Source organism: Gopherus evgoodei, chromosome 2 (genome assembly GCF_007399415.2).
Source record: "Gopherus evgoodei ecotype Sinaloan lineage chromosome 2, rGopEvg1_v1.p, whole genome shotgun sequence".
Taxonomy (NCBI): Eukaryota; Metazoa; Chordata; order Testudines; family Testudinidae; genus Gopherus; species Gopherus evgoodei.
In genome coordinates, this window is record NC_044323.1 from 29,531,212 (window position 1) to 29,550,392 (window position 19,181).

General features: G+C 39.9%; 1 protein-coding gene across 11 annotated transcripts in view; it reads left to right on the forward strand.

The window, feature by feature from the left end:
- Positions 1 to 19,181, forward strand: part of ARHGAP12 (Rho GTPase activating protein 12) — a 167,907-nt gene that overhangs the window by 146,898 nt on the left and 1,828 nt on the right. For 7 of the 11 annotated variants that reach the window (XM_030550210.1, XM_030550204.1, XM_030550214.1 and 4 more), the window contains 8 exons: positions 1,571 to 1,675; positions 2,971 to 3,069; positions 6,411 to 6,513; positions 7,528 to 7,647; positions 10,976 to 11,074; positions 13,366 to 13,443; positions 17,726 to 17,860; positions 18,798 to 18,900. In XM_030550210.1, the coding sequence (XP_030406070.1) occupies positions 1,571 to 1,675; positions 2,971 to 3,069; positions 6,411 to 6,513; positions 7,528 to 7,647; positions 10,976 to 11,074; positions 13,366 to 13,443; positions 17,726 to 17,860; positions 18,798 to 18,900 (842 nt within the window). The remainder of the gene's footprint in view (positions 1 to 1,570; positions 1,676 to 2,970; positions 3,070 to 6,410; positions 6,514 to 7,527; positions 7,648 to 10,975; positions 11,075 to 13,365; positions 13,444 to 17,725; positions 17,861 to 18,797; positions 18,901 to 19,181) is intronic. The other 4 variants (XM_030550206.1, XM_030550209.1, XM_030550213.1 and 1 more) reach the window with 1 other exon arrangement.

Consider the following 19,181-nt stretch of genomic DNA (forward strand, 5'->3'; position numbering starts at 1 on the left):
GAGGCGCATATGGAATGAGGTAGTGTTTTTATTTTAAGTGGTCATTCTGTTTGGCATATAGCTGTTGTCTCCACAGTGTTTGAAAATTTTTCAATAAACTAAGACTGTAAAGCCACAAATAATAATTAGTTACCCAGCTGCTGTTTGCCTTTTGAAAACCTCCTGCTCTGTTCCTGGTGGACAGTATCCATGGTACAGAACCATTGGCCCTAACAGACATCATTGCTGACAGTCTCAGCGAAGAGGACCCAGATTAAATGGGAATGGAAACTGAACCACTGTCATCCTAAAGGTGGTTCCTCCTGAATAGAGCTGAGGCATATTGATAGATTCACTGTGCAGAAGCTTTCATTGATTCGCTCCATGGGTTTCTCTTCTGTGGTTAATGTGAGGATATTTTTTCTCCAAAGCAGTCAATCAGCACTCCACACAAACATTCATATCACCTTTATAGAAAGACAAAACATGTTTAGTCATTAGTCTGGAGCCAGGAATCTCTGTGATGGTATGGCACTGAATTTCTATGCCGTCAGAACTTCACTTCTAATCTTCCCCTTTTTGGCTAATTAAAATTTGGATTATTCATTTTTTGGCCCAAAATTACCTTTTGTGTTTTGTGAAGACCACCGGTTCAGACCCTTTAAAAGGGAAATAAAAGCTGTGTGATAAGAGGTGAAACTCAAATGGAAAACTGAATGGTCACTCAAGACTGTTATTACATTATACATGTACCACAGTAAAACTTTCAGTGTGTTTTTAATTTTTATTTTATTGTTTCATAAAACCCAATGCAACACTCCTTGTTTAACAAGGAAACTGGTGGTTGTGCTGATACCAGGAAAAGAGTGAAAAAAGAAAGTTTGTGAATGGTTTTCCCCACTTGCGTGAAGCACACTTGTGGGTTGTAATTCTCAGTCTTTCACAATTTGTTGGTTATTCAGTGTTTGAACATTAGACAGTGAAATTGCCTTCTGTTTCTGTGCACTTGCACAGTGCAGCAGTGTTTGTGTTGCAAATATTGCAGGGAAATGTTTTAAGTAACATTTTAATAGTAAAATCAATTGGGTTTTATGAAACATTTCTTAAAAACCAACATCCCTTCAGTAAACCAGAGAGAGGTTTTACTATATTCTACAAGAGTATATTTTTGCCTGTTTAATAAAGCCATTAGTATTTTTTAGGTCCCAGTGTCCAGGTGTTGGTTAAATGCTAGAATGACTTCACCAACGCCAACCTGTTTACAACTCTGGACAATCTATGCCCAAAACCATACTATAGTCAAATTATAGTTGTACAATTGTCACATTAAATATTCTGTGTTGGAGTTGGTTCTTTCATTTAAAGCATTTTTTGGTATTCGTACATTTACCTAGCCTCAAAAACAGACCATTCTTTGGAAACATTTAGTTTTTCATGGTATCGCTTCTGTTGGGTAGTTGGGCAGAACAATGTACTTGAGTTAACTGTGTGTAGACTGTAAAATACTAAGCTCTATTTTTTATGCAGGGCATAAGTCTGTGTACACTTTTTAGGGTAGTTAAAGAAAATCATTATTTATTCTTTCTTTCAGAAGTTTGGGGTCAATCAATCTAAGCCAGAATTCACAGTGGATCTCAGAGGGTCAGTTATTGACTGGGCATCAAAGGACAAATCCAGCAAAAAGAATGTTATTGAGGTGAATTTATTTACTTTTCAGAAGTATGGCTTTGTTTTGTGTGGTTTACTATACTCCAGGGGGGGAAAACTTCTCTAAAATTCAAACAAACACAAACAAACAAAAAAAATCAGTCAGTTGAATTAAAGGCATACATGCCCCAGGACAATATCAAGATAAAGGTTTTTCTAAAATATGTACACATTACTTTAAGTGCAAGCTGTTTACCTCTTTAATATAGCCTATAATGTATAATTGCTCTAGAATGTAGGTTAACTTGTTCTTTTTAGTGACATCAATTTTTGAATCATTATATAGCACCTGAAAGCAGTAGCCAGGAACTTAAGGTTAGCTGAAACCAGAATACTATATTGCCATTTTAACACATCTTTTAGAAATAAACTGTTGTCATTTGCTGCTAAATAGTATTCAATTTTGTGCATGTGTTTTGAATAAGTTTTAAGCAGTGGTCAACATGTTATACCCTTGTCTTATTTCTTAATTCTGTTGTGAGAACTGCGTGGCTGGCTCCAGCTTTTTTGCCGCCCCAAGTGGCGAAGTGTGGGGGCACTTTGGTGGCAGCTCAAATGTGCCGCTTCTTTCTTCTGCGTCAATTTGGCGGCAGGTCTTTCACTCCCAGTGACTGAGGGACTTGCCACCGAAGACCCGGACGTGCTGCCCCTTTCCATTGGCTGCCCCAAGCACTAGCTTCCTTCGCTGGTGCCTGGAGCTGGCCCTGGAGAACTGGATCATCTGATAATACCCCTTGGCTGTGTACCTTGTATACCGGACCCCTGCTGGAACGCAGGGTTTTGCATCCATGCGCGGTCCCGCATTAACACTGGGAGCACATTACCATGGATTCCAATGAAAGTAATTCAGTTTGGGATCCATGTGCAGTCCACCGCTATAACCGAATTTGCGCTATAAAGATGCACATTCTAGCGAGGGTCTGCTATATTTATATTATCAGCATAGCTAACTACGACATGCTGTACATTGTTCTCCTGTCTGAAAATGAGAAGACAGAGGTCACAGATAAATATCATTAACAGTTACAGCATTTAAAATTTCTATATTAATCAAACAATAGTTGTACAGCATGTATACACAATAAAGGATAGTTAAGATTCACTTTAGGGTTTGATATCCTGTCTGACACACACAGGCTTGAATTGTCCTATGAGTTGCAGCTACTGCACATTTGTGGTCATGTACAACTGTTGATTTTAACTTAACATGATATTAAAACACTGAATTATTCTGAATATTTGTATTTTGTTTTAATTCTGATAGAATATTTCTTTTCTTTAAAGCTGAAAACCCGCCAAGGAACTGAACTCTTAATTCAATCTGATAATGACGTTTTTATTAATGAGTGGTTTAAAGTTCTTAGTTATACTATCAGTAATCAGGTATGTATTTAAATCTTGAACATACTTTTTTCAGTGCTGTCATAGTTAGAAACTATTTTGTGAACCTACTCCATGATTCCAGCCCTTCAAGCATTAAATGTATCACTCATGCTTTCATTTCTTGACTTCTTGGAAAGTGAGTATACTGGAGGTGGGAAGAGGAAACAGTATTTAGTAGCTAGTTCAGCGGTCCCTTTTGACTGGCTAATCTAATAGCACCAAGCACTGATAAGGGGAAAAGGGATTGTCTAATGGATAGGATGCTCAGCTGGGATGACCTGGATTCAATTTCCAGCTCAATTACAAGCTTCCTGTGCAATTTCCTTTCTTGAGCAAGTCGCTTGATCTGTCCTGTGTCTCAGTTCCCCATCTGTTAAATGGGGATAATACTTTTGTGGTGAAAAGGCATTATGAAGATAAAATCTATATATGTCTGATGTACTTGAATGCTGCAGGGAGGAGGTCAGTATAAGTACTTCCATATTAAGTGCAGACTTTTTTGCTTGAGTATGTCAGTCATTCGCTTAAGTTACATACATTTAATTGCATGTAAATTAGAGTAATACCCTTCCTGGCTGGTGAAGACTAGTGTGATATTATTAGAGTTGATTTTCAGTGCCTCCCTAGAGAAAGCATTATGCCAAGGGCTTTTTATTTGTTAAAAGAAGTGAATTAGACCTCTTGTGAACAATCTCTTGATACTGACAAACTGTAATTACCATTTTATAGGGAAGCTTTATATTTGGGAAAGGTTATTGAGAAGGTGGTGGTGAGGCAGCTCCATCACTATCTAGATTCTTAAGATTTGTTACCGCAGTCAGTTTAATTTTAGAGCTGGGTATTGCACAAAGACTGCAATAGTCTCAATTGTTATCTTCCTGGCAACGAATACAAACTTTATTTATTGCTGATTGAAGGCAGATGACAGTCTAAAACAGTGTTCTTGGCCACGAAATGATGTTGGCACGTGTGTGATCCCCAGGCACAAGTAGAAAAATCTGTTGAGTGGCTTAACTCGTTTCTTCACAGACCCACAGGATAATTTTGGGCAACTGCTCATCTACCCTGAGCGCTTTCTCTTGGTTAACATGTATATGGTATGAATGTTAATTAAGAGTTAGGGCTGCACTGTCTCCAGTATGCAGATGGTCTCAACTTTGTCTTCCTCCTGTCTGACCCGTGGGCCACAAGTGAGTGGATTACCCATTGTTAACAGTTTTCAATTTAGCTTAGGGCTAACTTGGTTGAGATTTAGTCCAGACAAGAATGAGGTAGAGCTTGTTTGGCTGGGGGAGGCAACTGATAAAATTAGCTGAGTTTATTTCAGCTCCCTTGATTATGGGAATATGTTTAGAGCGCTCATGCACGTTCCCGGACAGGAGTCTCTTCCACGCAGTAGTGTGAGTCTCCTGTCCAGGAGCATGCGAGCTGCTTGCCCACACTAGTGTGACCAGGGACAGCTACCAGTAAGCCTGGTGCCCACCCCAATGGGAAAGGCGAGGGGCATGACAGCCACACCAGAGGAGCTGCCTGGGCTGGGTGCCAGCTCCTGCAAGCGGCAGCCTGATATGCTGCTGCTTTCATCACTCCATTTCCTTGTAAAGCCCTACAGCTCCACAGATATCTGCTTTATATCCGTGGATATCTGGATCATCAGGTATAAATTTTGTATCCGCTCAGAGCTCTAAATATGTTCCCATTATTGGTAACAGTTGTGAAACCTGGAAACAACACTGGATTCACAGCTGGTTCTGGATATCCAGATAGCAGCAGTGGCCAAGAGTGCTTTTCCCTCTGTGGCTAGCTAAAGGGTTCCAACCTCTTTCTGTTGAAGACCTCATTACATATATCCTAATCTTTCACTTCAGGATTCAGTTTCTGCAATATGCTGTGCAAGGCACCATACCCAAATACCATTCAAAAACTTCAGCTAGTACAGAATGTGGTTGCCCATTTGGTTAGTGAGGTGTCTAGGAATGAGCATCTTACACTTGTTCTATGATGTCACTTGAATTCCAGTTAATTTCTCAGTGAAGGTTTTGGCTTTAATCGGTTTAGTCATAAATGGTTTGAGATCAGCCAAGGATCTGAATGGAAGAGGATACTGGCCAAGTGTTCTCAGTATGTCTGGTAGCCGTATCTCTGGTTGTAATGAGAACTTGAGCATATTGATCTTCAGGGCATCCTGGAGAGTTTATCTGTTCTCCTAGGCTTTTGAGAAGGCAGCAGGGAATGAGGAAGGGTTAGGGTTAACTTCTAGCCTTTTTGAATGGATAATTGATTTAATTGCTGGATTTATAAATATGTTTATTGTACATGTGACCAGAGTATTGATTATTGTTGGTTTTTTTGTTTGTTTGTTTTTTTTAATAAAAATGTCTCACTCTTTCCTCAAAAATAAGGTGATGCACATAGAGGCCTTGAAATAGTGTGAAAGTCAAGTCTAAAACAGTCTTGTTAGTATGATAGTTATGAAGCAGAAGTACATCATTCCTGGAATCATGGAGTAGAGTACAAGGAACAGAATATGGAGATGTTACACTAAAGCCAACAAGAGCACCCTTACCAAACTAAACAGAATTGTGTGTTCTGTCCAGGTATCACATTGCAGGTACAGTTTCACTGGGGCTTTGGCAATAGCCCTTGGATTAGTTGGAATTTATGCCTGATTGTAGAAAATAATCCACACTGATTACATCTGAGTGAGCTATTCACTTTAACATGCTGAGAGAACACTGACATTAGCAAAAAGGGTTAGGCTTTCAGAGGCTGACAAGATCACTATATCAAATTATCTTTGGTGTGTTGTTCTGACAACACTTTGCTTTGCCAATAGGTGTTTCCAGATTCTGACATAGAAGATTGCTTCTTAAATATAGGCATGGCTGACAAAGATAGGGAAACTGCTTCATGTGCTCTTCCTGTACACCCAACCCCCACACTAAGCGATTTTGTGGTGGAAAACATAGTTAGAATAGTGAACAGCCTACCTCCACATGAAAGAATATTTTATAAATGGTTGGCTGGTTGTTGTTACAGAATCTCAGCAGGGCCTAGTGTTTTGACCTAATGATTGTCCAGTGATGTTTTCTCTGTTGGGCCTTGTGAACAGATCCTGTAACTGTTAAGAGTTAATACTAGTCTTATTGATACAAAAAAGAATATTGCTTACAAGACGATGGCTTCTGATTCCAAGAAATTACCAGTTTAATATTTTTAAAAAGCATTTTTGTATTATAAGACACTATATGGATTATGATTGTTAATAAAATATACCATTGTCTGTTCTGAAAACTGTCAAGCTATAAGAGAACTAATCAGTGTCTTTTTTTAATCAACAGGCAGTGGAGTCCGATGAAGCATTTGAAGATGATGTACCGGATTCCCCAGGGGTGGAAAAACAAGATAAAGAGAAGGACCATAAAGACTCCAAGAAACTTCGTTGTAAGTTAAGCTAATTCCCAGTAAAACCTTCATTATTAATATCTACCTGGTTAAGATTGGAAATAATATAATTTAAGCAAAAAGAACTTTTAGTGCATTGCAGTTTAAAACACCTTAAAAGGATAAACAAATGAAAGATCATACAAAGTTAAAGTTTTCCAAACAATCCTAACTGCCCTGTACCCTTCCAGTGTACAATCCATATACTAATTATTATAACTACTTTTCAAAAATTTGAAATTTAGCTGTTTGGTTTCATAAAGCTTAAGCTTCATCAGTTGTTTTTTTGTAAGCTTTGCAAGATATAAGAGAAGTACTTCATAATTTGAGATTCAAATTTTTGTAGTTAACTTGATTTTTGATAAGGTTGAATGGAAGAAAAATAGTTTGCTGCTCTAGAATCCAGGACTAGTGAATAAAATGAATTCGAGGTTTATGTACTGAACAATTGGAGAGTTTTTTAAAGTTAGCAGATATATCAATAAGTGAAGATCCCTTCTTTAAGTTTCATGTTTTTGACAAATTAACCTGAAACTTAAAAGGCACTGTCAAATGCGCAGAATAAACAAAGTGATCAGGCAAACATTTCACTTCTAATTATTTTAACTGCGTAAGTAATTTCATATCAAGGAGGTTTGATGCTGGATATGAAATTTACAAATCTAAGGTAAAAAGCCTGACTTAGAAATAGTACAGTTGTAGTAAATTGTGTATGTGTATATGGCAATGTTGCAACTAATCCTTTGCCTTGTAAGCTCCTGTGAGAAGGGGCCATTCTTGAGAGTTTGGAAAGTGCCTAGCATGTACCAGGTGCTTGCATAAATAAAAATATATAGAGAGAGAATAGTTTGCACTGTATATTTTAATGTGTTAGCATATACTATTTTTTCCTTGAAGTATTTGCCAGTTTCAAATAAAGTTTTTCTTGTATTGTTCTCTAGCAAACTATTAGCTACTTACATTTAGTAAGCTTGTTTTTACATTTTTATATTAAATTTACTTTTTCTTTTTTAGCAATGAAAATATCTAGCAGCATGGATTCTTCAGAACAGAAGAAGACAAAAACAAAGCTGAAGAAATTTCTTACACGACGCCCTACATTACAAGCTGTTCGAGAAAAAGGCTACATTAAGGGTAAATTATCCTTATTTCTTCAGGAAACCTTTTGATAAGCTGAATTTTACAATCATGTCTGTAGCAGAGCAGGAATTAGTGTTGTAGAAGAAACCAGCTTTATAACGTTAACTACATTTTGACTGAAAATTAACCAGTTATTTTTGTAACACATGGCAGATGTGATAGTTTCAGTTCCAGTCATTCTTTCAACAGCCCTAATGGTCACCAAATTCAGCTACAGAGAGGAAGTAATCATCCTATTATAATGGACAGAGGTGAAGGGATGGGGTGGATGAGGTCCCAAGAACCCACCGGGCCTTGGGCAGTGCCTATGGGAAGCAGAATTCTTTTTGTTCTGCACTTTCAGCTGACAAGCTTGGGAAGCCAACACTCCTTTGTTGGCAACAAAATGATCTTACAATGCAGAGTTGAACACAGGTAGATTCTCATCTGTTACAGAAAGGGATCTTTCTGTAGTATGCAAGGTACCAGACAGCCATGTGCTATTCAGAAACAAGTGAAATACCTAAGCCAAACAGGATGAGTTTAAAGAAGTCCTAATTTAAAATTTCTTTACTCTTGGTCAATTTGTTTTTAGCTTTAATATTTCTTAATTTTACTTATTTGATCTTTTCCAAAAAGTAGTTCTTAAATGATACGTCTTTGTATCAGACTTAAGGCTACATGTACACTACGAGCTAGGGGTATGATGCCCAGCTCGTGTACATGTACTCGCACTAATTCTCATCTGTGCTAGGGTGCTAAAAATAATAGTGTAACTGTGATAGCACAGGCAGCAGTATGTGGTGGCATGGGCTAACTGCTCCAAGTATGTACCCACAGGATTGAAGCAAGTTTGTACTTGAGGCAGCTAACTTGTGCCATTGCTGCCTATGCTACCCTGAGATTTTTAGTGCGCTAGCTCAAAAGAGAGCTAGCATGCATATGTATATGCAAGCTGGGAATCTCACCACTGGTTCGTAGTATAGACATACCTTATGAGTTGCTAATTAGTATGTAGTGGTTCCAATATGACACATACTTGTATAGATTTTCTAGATTTAAAATTGTGAATGAAGGTTTAAATATTTAAACCATAAGTTCATGTACGTTATTAATCTGATATTATTCTAGACTTAGTTTCTTATGGTCCAATATACGTTGCACTGCTTCATAATTAAAAGTCCACTTGGTACAATAAATATAGTTATAGCTCACATCAGTAGAAATACACCAGGCCAAATTCTTCTCTGACATTAAATCTGTCAAATTTCATGTATTTCTACCAATTTGCTTAAGTAATAGGAGCCCAAACATTTCTAAATATATCATACTTCCAGATCGTAATTACAAAAGTAAATTGTGGGATTTTTAATTGGGATGGAGGGAGTTATTCCCAGACTGCAGCTTTGTATTACATTTTATAATTTGGAGCTGACTTTATGCACTGTGTGTAAATTTCTGAGAAATTAGTTAGTATGAACACTGATCCAAGTTGAACTGTGTGCGCAAATGCAATGCTGGTGTTTGGATCTAATAAAGGTGTTTTTTTTTAAGAAGCAAGCATATATACTTCAAAAGTTGGTGCTATTAGTTTATTTTAAAATATAAATCTGCAATTCTGCATTATCCTTGTGTAATGAGTTATACAGAAGCTGTTAATAGACAGAAAAATGCAAAAGCTTTTACAAAAAAGTGTAGTAAACTACAAAAGCAGGTGATTAGAATAAGGAAAATGTTGAAAAAACAATCTCTAGGAAAGCACTGGAGAACAGCATGCATTAATTATAGTAACTGTTTTTAAATGAGCTTTTACTACATGAAAAAGTACAATTAAGGAAAATACTTTGAAGATACAATGGAAGAAAACATTAAGAGGCACAGGGTGATGATTAATACCCATAACCCTCTAGGGATATCCCATTATGCTCCAGTGATGGAAAACTCTTTAGCACTCATGTCAGGAACAGGAGGCCACTTAATTTATTAAGAGCCAAAACATGCTTGGTGCTGTGCATGATGCAAACACAAGGGCAATCTGTGGTCCAGGGAGAGCTTTCAAGCTATAACAGAAAGAACAGGAACCTGGAGTACCCCAAAGGGGGGCACTTAAACACTTGCAAGTGTGTATTTTTTGCATGTGTTTGTGGCCCTCAAAGAAGAAGTGAATCTTCAGAAAGATTTTAAATGAGGAAGTGAAGTCTGGTGGACCTGAATTAGGCAATTGGATCACCTGTGCAGAGCCTCACTGAAGTCAGTAGGGCCGTGCACTGATACGAGGATCCACCCTTATGGATCCAATTGCAACATGAGGGCACTTGTTATAGATCTGGACCTCTGTTTATAGGGGTATACTAAGTTAAACAGGTCGATGATGTGAAATATTGTTTAGTAGCTCTTTTAAAGTAACATTAAAGATAATGCCAAAAGTTGTGATTTAAATATTCCTTATTGGTACTCCCTATCTCTGTACAGAAAAGTTGGGCACAAAGATTACAGTAAATATATATTGTATAGTCCTGTGATTATTCATATGAGTGCAAAATACACCCTAAAACATGCAAATCCTTAAAGGTCCGTTTTTACAGTAACTGTATCCCTGACATTTTATAATAATTCATTGGAGGCTGTCAAAGTGATTTCTATAGACGAAGCATTTAAGATACTTCATGTCTGAGAGCTATAACAATATCTAAGCTAGGTGGATAAGTATGTATCTTAAGATGTTTTATACCTAGGGATGTTTTATGCCTAGGGAAGTTGTGGAATCTCCATCGCTGGAGATATTTAAGAGTAGGTTAGATAAATGTCTATCAGGGATGGTCTAGACAGTATTTGGTCCTGCCATGAGGGCAGGGGACTGGACTCGATGACCTCTCGAGGTCCCTTCCAGTCCTAGAGTCTATGAGTCTATACTTCCGCCCGTTGTGATAGTAACAGATTTTACTGAAGTTCATTGACATTCTCAAGGTCATACATTGAGTTGGTGGCTGAGAATTTAATAAATTAGTCTTTTAACTTCCAATCCTTTACTCGAATCACCAGACATGTTGGGCCAGATTGTCAAGAGTGCTCAGCTCTCGCAACTGGAGGTGAATTTTCAAGCATTCAGCACTCAAAAGTTACCACTGCTCCCCAGGAGTGCTGAGCTCTTTTGAAAACTTTGTTGGGTATTGAGCTCTTTTGAAAACTGTGCCCGTTGCTGCTTGTTACCCAACATGGTGTTGCCATATATTCTTGGTATATCACTGTTGTACATGAACTAGTTTTATCCTTTGAAGCTCATTCAACTATAAATGAGGGTTGGTTTTTTTTGTTTTGTTTTGTTTTATATACTTGATTCCAGATCAAGTGTTCGGTTCCAATCTCACCAGCTTGTGTCAGAGGGAAAACAGCTCGGTGCCAAAGTTCGTGAAGCTGTGCATTGAACACGTTGAAGAACATGGTAGGGTGCAAATGTTCATCTCTTGTTTTTTATCTCAAATCTCTGAGAGTCAGTATCTAATTTTGGAAGCTTAATTCTTATCCTGTTTCCAAATGACTGGTAACTGAGTACTGTGAAGTCTGAGTCTTATAGCTGGAGTTATAGCAATAGGATGTCAACAGCTGGGATGTAGGGAGGGAAGGGAACCTGAACTAGTATCCAGTGAGATCGTGGCTAGCAAAGAGTAGCAAGAGGCAACTGGGAACAGCTCATCATATTTGGGGATGAGATTGTTGAAAAGGACCTTGTCAGTAGGTAACTAATAAAACTGCTTCTTATCCTTACCTATGTTAACAAAACACCATTTGCATTAAAGACTGTTTATCCTAAAAGTTCATTTTAGGGACGCCTTACCTGTGTAAATACATTGAGAATCAAGGCCTTCAGTTAACACTAAGTCATCTGAGATTCCTTTTGCCAGTTACACTGATAAAACTTGGAAAATTTGCTTGAAACTGTTCAGATTACCAGATTTCTTCATTTTATGTGATTTGTTCAAGTGCCCTGATTTTGTTGAACATGTCCTTCTCTTTTCCTGTTGACAGTAAGAGAAAGCAAATCTCTCTTACTCAAGTATTTAAAGCGAATCTAGATTGAATGTTAAAATTTTGGAAAGTCTGAGGTATAAGATGACCCAAGGCTTCTGCATTTTATATGTATAAAAACTTTTAGGTAACAGTGGCTGCATATTTATCCCCACCCTGACTTGTCTCCTCGCTTGTCTCTTGCTTGCTTGCTGCTTGTGGTTGTTACTAGAATTCTTATGAGAGTAGTATTGCAAGTGGTTCACTTACTCCCTTGTACTGAAACTATTCCCAGGTAGTGGCTGATGCTAAAGATCAAAGTTGTGTGTAAGAGAATCTACCCACCCATCTTTTTGGAGCACCCCACTTCCTTCAAATCACATTCAGGGCCTGAGTGGGAGCTAAGGGTAAATGTTGCAGGGCGAAATAGGTGCCCTCCATGGGGGAAGCAGCTACAGTGAAATAATATGGTGCAACTTGTAGCCACCCTTACTGCTGCTGTCTGGTGACTCAGTGCAAGAAGGAAGAGCAGGAACTGGTTCTATTGTCCTCCACCCAACTCCAGAAGCTGCAGTGGATGTGTGTTTTCTGCATTGAGATAGGACAGCAGTGAAAGAAGCAAATTCTCTTTTACCTTAAGGTGGACTGATATGAGCAGCTTCTTCACTCCTCTTCCATCTCCATTCCCCAACCCATTATCCCTGCAGAGAGAGAGTGGCCAATAGATTGTGGCAGTAAAAGGTAGTGGGGAACAGATGGGTGGGACAGATGGTACTGACAATTGTGCGCCATATCTCCTGATGCTTCTGTTGCATCAGGATTCCCTGTGGATGGGATTAAGGGGGTTGTTGAATCCCGTCTTTGCAACACTCATATCAGCCAAAACAATGCACTGAATTCATGTAAACGTTATGAGCATCGGTAGACAGAAATCCTTCCTGTCTTCCGCACTTGACCACTTTTGATCTTCTGCAACAGCAGCCACTGAGAAGTAGTTTTTCTCCTTTTGCCAAATCCAGTGTTTTCGTCGAAACTTTAAAGATGTTAACATGTGGTAGGGATGGAGGGGATATCTGCTTGCCACGAGAAAGTAAGGGAACAGGGTGGAATTAAACACACATGAAGACTCATAAACCAGTAGAATGGGTGGTATCAGGTGGACCTGGTCACTCACTACCAACTTTGAGATGTTTTCCAGAATGACTGACTTAGCTTGGTATAGTCGCCATACATTTTGGTAAATATAGTATCAATGTGAAAGGAAAACCTAAATCAAAAACCCTACAATCTCACTGCTAGTATTTTAGGATTAGTGGAGGTATATGAGAGCGCGAAAGCGCGCATATATGTGCAAGAGAGAAGGTGAAATCCTTCATGTACTAAGCATTGGTTTGCTTACTAAATCTTGGTGTGAGATTTTTAAAAACTAATTGGAGGGTGGGCCCCTAGCCATCATTGAAAATCAGTGGGAGCTGGGCACCTCACTCCTGAAGACTCCTTCACATTGTCTGAGTACACATCACATTTTAGACATTATTTCAAGCATAAGTTTAGCAGTGGCAAGATACTAGTCAGCAACTATCTCTGCAGATAAGTAAATAGTTTTCATTGTGACAAGAGGTTTTGAAGTTCTCCAGATGGTGGATTTTCTTTTTGCTAACTCGAATCTCTAAAATGAGCAGACTGACACATTTAAGTATCTAAAAAAAATTTTAAAATTTGTTTTAGGATTGGATGTTGATGGGTTATACCGAGTTAGTGGTAATCTTGCAGTGATACAAAAGCTAAGATTTGCAGTTAATCATGGTAAGTTCCATTCTCTAACTGTATTATCAATTTGAAAATATATGCAAGAGTGTTTGTCAAAATTGCTAGAAAGTTCTTCAGATTGTGCATTGATTTTTGGTCCATCTGTTTAAAACAATATGACAACATTTCATGAGAAATATCTAGGAGTTTTCAAAATGAAAATGCTACTAAATAGCAGCTTCTGTGCTCTTCAAGGTGGGTACTGTCTACATCATACAGTGCTGTTCATACAGTACCCAGCACACCAGAGCCTTGGTCCTAATTGAAGCCCTCTAATCACTCCTGTAATAATTCTGAAGCAACGTGTGGCATGGCAGTTTAAAAGGAATGACGCTCAGATAGAATATTTTTATATCTTATGGAAAGCAAGAGAAAAAGTATTAAAAAACCCAGCAACCTTATACTAGCATTTAACATTTGTCTATCCTTCTGACCTTGGGTGAGAATCTCTATTGTGCCCTGAGGCAGTCCAGCAAAGGACTCTCAGCCTAGAGCAAAGGTGGGCAAACTACTGCCCTGGGGCTGCATCAACCCTTCAGACATTTTAATCCAGTTCTCGAGCTCTAGGCAGGGAGCAGGGTCCAGGGCTTGCCCTGCTCCATGCATGCTGGGGCTCCACGAGGCTTCTGGAAGCAGCGGCACATGCTCCCTGCCTTTCCCCCCCCGCCTCCTACACATAGGTGCAGCCAGGGGGCTCCACATACTGCCCCCACAGCTCCTATTGGACGGCAACCACGGCCAATGGGAGCTTCAGGGGCAGCGCACAGAGCTGCCTGGCTGCGGCTCCGCATAGGAGCTAGAGGGAGGACATGCTGCTGCTTCTGGGAGCAGCTTGAGGTAAGTGCCGCCCAGAGCCTGCTCCCCTGACCCCCTCCCTCCTGTGCCCCAACCTGCTGCCCCAGCCCTGATCCCCCTCCCACCCTCCGAACTCCTCGGTCCCAGCCGGGAGCACCCTCCTGCATCCCAACCCCCATTCCCAACCCCACCCCAGAACCTGCACCCCCAGCTGAAGCCCTCACCATCCCGCCCCCTGCACTCCCAATCCCCAATTTCTTTAGCATTCATGGCCCACCATACAATTTTTCTGTACCCACATGTGGCCCTCGGGCCAAAAAGTTTGCCCACCTGGCTTAGAAGGAGAGGGGATTCTAAAGTAGCTTAAGCCACCTTTGCCCCTCCCAATCCTTTGCTGCTCTGGAGGCTGAAAAGGCTCTTTTTTATAATTTAGGTAAACCAGTGGGCCTGTCTGAGTTACAGCAACCTCCCTAGGACTGCCTTATGGGCTTAGTGCTGCCCATAATCTCTGCACAGCTGTGACCTTACACCAGGGTTGGGAGTGCAGGGGGGACGGGACGGTGAGGGTTTCGGCTGGGTGTGCTGGTTCTGGGGTGGGGTTGGGAATGAGGGGTTGGGGTGCAGGAGGGTGCTCCCGGCTTGGACCGAGGGGTTCGGAGGGTGGGAGGGAGATCAGGGCTGGGGCAGGGGGTTGGGGAGCAGGCTCTGGCTGGCAGTGGGTCATCAGAATGAAGTCTTTCAGGTGTCTTCCACAATGCCTGAGCTAGGAGAATCCTCCCCCAGACAAATATGGAGCTCTTAGAGCCCCTTTACACTGCTCCAACTCTTCTCCCTGTTTTTTTTCAAGTAGATGCAGCCATGTATTCCACTTAGGTGCATGCATATCCAGGGCAAGAATTTTTGCCTAGCAGAATCTGTAGAAGGGCGTTGCTTGCACCTTGTTGCCATAGCCCCTCTCCTGGCTGAATGAGGTGGTGCCACTCTGACCCCCCTCGGTTCCTTCTCACGGCCTGTTTAATTTGCAAATTGCTCACCAAACAGACTTTCAAGTGGTGAGGGATCTTGATCTGAAGCAGCATGTGGTCTGCTTCGGCACCAAGGCCCTTGTCAAATCAGAGGTTGCCCTCGGGTTCTGAGAATATCTGCTGCACCTTCGGTTGTCAGGTCTTGCACTTAGTTCATTGAAAGTGCATCTGGCAGCAATGTTGGCATTTCATCCCACCCATTCAGGGAAGATCTGTCTTCTCCATTGCCGTGGTGGCAAGATACTTAAAAGGGCTTTTACATCTCCATCCTCTGATCTGAGAGCCATTTCCTCCGTGATCTCTTAACTTGGTCCTAGCAACGTTAATGGGACCTCCAGTTGAGCATCTGGCGTCTTGTCTCTTTCTGATTTTGTGTCCGAAAACTACATTCCTGGTAGCGATAACATCCACAAGAAGAGTGTGAGAGTTGCAGGCTCTCATGTCAGAGCCTTCTTAGACACAAGTCTCCAAAGACCAAGTGACTTTAGACAAAAATTTGGGGTGTGGTCGTGAAGTTTCTTCTCAATTACATTTGAACCAGGTGCTATATTTACCTGTGTTTTTTCCTAAGCCACATTCATCTCCATACGTTAAATGTCAGGTGATGTCCAGCCTTCTGTCTGGACAGGACTAAAGTGTTTTGTGCTTCTTCTCACCTATTTGTGTCTTATGTAGATTGTACGACATATGGCGTAATCTTTTCACAAATGATCTCTAAATGGATAAGATCTTGTATCAAGACTGCATATAAAATAGCTTCAGCTATGCCTCCTCAGTGTGTGCAAGGTCATTCTACACGATCTGTTACTGCATCTTCCAGAGGATGCAAGTTTTGGTCAGGCGATCCTACAAATCTTGTTTAGGTAGACTCCAAGCCCCGCCTTCCAGGGGATACTGCTTGTGAGCCATGTAAGTGGAATACATGACTGCATCTACTTGAAGAAGAAGAAACGGTTACTTACTGTAACTGTGGTTCTTCAAGATGTGATGCAGCCATTTATTCCACAACCCACCCTCCATGCCCTCTGCACTGGAGTCTCTGTGCACTCCAGGTGCTCAGTGCAGTGGGAGTTGGAACACAACTGCCAGGGGAAGGGCTACAGCAAGAAGGCGTGAGCGCCATCCCTCTACGGATACTGCTAGGGAAAATTATCTGGCTCTCGCATGCTGGGTGTGCATTGTAACCTGTGGGTGCCTTCTTCAGTGCCTGGAGACACAGAAATCAGTCATGGAGGATTTTCAGCAAGGATTGCAAAGAGTCAGCCTCCCCACAATCAAGTCCAAAGGAACTCAAAGAATTAACTTAATTCTTAAGTACCAACTTTTAAAAATCTTATGATAAAGAAACATAATAAATAACTACATTTTTTACAACATAACATGGCTACCTTATAAGTCACACACATTATCTTCACAGTTATACCGAAACACACAAAAAAAAAAATTAAATCTAAACAGGTCAGTTCCCACAGAAAAACAGTGAGATGAAACTCAGAGTTCCCAAAAGCTTAGGTTGAGTTTACCTGAGTTTCAGTTTGTCTTTGATCACCAAATTTATACAATCTGCTGAGTTAAAAGCAACATCTTTCCTCCACTTGCCTGTAGGAATCTTCAGTTGGAATCCATGCAGACTCTTTCTCTGCTGAAATCAGTGTTAGCCAGTCAGCTGATTAAAAACCCATATACTTGTTTGAGCAGTTGGTTAAACAAACCAACACTGTTACAAGAAAAATACAAAACAGAACAGCAATAAATGACTTTCTCCATTATTACATTTAAAGAAAAGTTGGTGAATCATACTAGTTGAGACAATTTAACTAAAATGATTTGGCTAAAATCAAACATTGTTCAAAGTATATGATTAAAATAAAAAATTATTTTTCCCTCCCAATTTTCCCTTTCTGTATTTAACATTGCTAGGACTTCCCTGTTGAAGGGTTAACAGTATCACTAACCTGCTGCAAAATGCTTTAGAGTTAGAGACAGCCTGCTTTTCTGTTCCTGGGCTCAGTTTCTCCCAGCCCACACAAAGCAACATGGCCTTTTGTAAAGCAGCTGCCCTCACTGCTTGCCCTCATGGAGTCCGACCCTACCAGTAGGGAACCTATTGAGCATACCCAAAACTACCACACCCAATTCCAGAAACTTCTGGATGTGGAATGCTAAGTGTGCATCCGCCTAGCAACAATGACAGACACAACTCATACCTTCTCACCCACCAATAAATCTCTTAAAGAGATATCTCCGTATTAGGCATGTGGATTACATGCACACACCTAATTGGAATACATGTCTGAATCACAACTTGAAGAACCACAGTTACAGTAAGTAACAGTTTCCTCTGGTCCCATTACACTGGGTAATAAGAATCCCATTCATTGTTCAACTTGTATAGGAAATAGGTAATTAATGATGAACACCTACTAGATTATAGTAATCATTCATATGCTTTCTTTCAGATGAGAAATTGGACTTGAATGACAGTAAATGGGAAGATATACATGTCATCACAGGAGCTCTAAAAATGTTTTTCAGAGAACTGCCAGAACCACTCTTCACGTATAATCATTTCAATGACTTTGTCAATGCAATTAGTAAGTCCGTAAAGCATGCACAGCATTTTCATAAATCATAAATATTTAAGTATGCACGGTGCACTTAATTGTAATATGTTCTCCTTTTCACTATTTAAAAAGGAGAAATTATGAAATTTTGTAAAGGTGTTACCTTATATGCAGTTGTGGTGTAGCTGTGTCAGTCCCAGGATATTAGAGACAAGGTGAATGAATGGTCCTTGATATATGCTAAACAATCTGTTCCACCTTGTATTTAGTTATGAAACTGAGTACATTTCCCAGACATGAAGAAGAGCTCTATGTAAGCTCAAAAACTTGTCTCTTATCAACAGAAGTTAGTCCAGTAAAACAGTGGCTCTCAACCAGGGGTTCTGTGTACCCCAGGGGTATGCAGAGGTTTTCCAGGGGGTATGTCACCTCATCTAGATATTTGCCTAGTTGTACAACAGATTACATAAAAAACACTAGCAAAGTCAATACAAACTAAAATTTCATCCAGATAATGACTTGTTTATTCTACTGTATATACTATACATTGAAATGTAAGTACAGTATTTATATTCCAGTTGATTTATTTTATAAAAATGAGAAAGTAAGCAATTTTTTAGTAAGTGTGCTGTGACACTTTTGTATTTTTATATCTGATTTTGTAAGCAAGTAGTTTTTATGTGAGATGAAACTTGGGGTACACAAAGTAATCAGACTCCTGAAAGGGGCACAGTAATCTGGAAAGATTGAGAGCCATTGCAATGAAAGATATTATCTCTCCCTTCTTGTCTCTAAAGTGTTACCTTCAGATTATCAGTAATATTCAATATGGCCACCAGGTGGCAATGTATTACTTAATATCAGCACTGTAAAATTTGCTTCATTCAGTTTTTGGTAAATTGTATGCTACTGAAATTTTAAATAAAAATATTGAATTTATGGTGTATCTGCCTTTTATCTTTTCCAGAACAAGAACCAAGACAGCGTGTTCATGCTCTCAAAGATTTAATTAAACAGTTGCCAAAGCCAAATCAGGATACCATGCAGATACTTTTTAGACACCTCAAGAGGTGAGTAGTAGAAGGAAGAGAAAGTCTTAATGTACTGCAGTACTCTCTTAAAGCTAGGGTGACCAGATAGCAAGTGTGAAAAATCAGGATGGGGTGGGGAGGCACCTATATAAGATATATCGGGACTCTCCCTATGAAATCAGAACATCTAGTCACCCTTTTTAAAGCTGAGTGATCAAACATTAAAAGTCCTCGGGGAAGGTTCTAATCATGTTTCCTTTGATGTTCGTGCTTCATCAAAGCAAAACACTTGTCTGTGTTTATACAAGCTTATGGAGAAG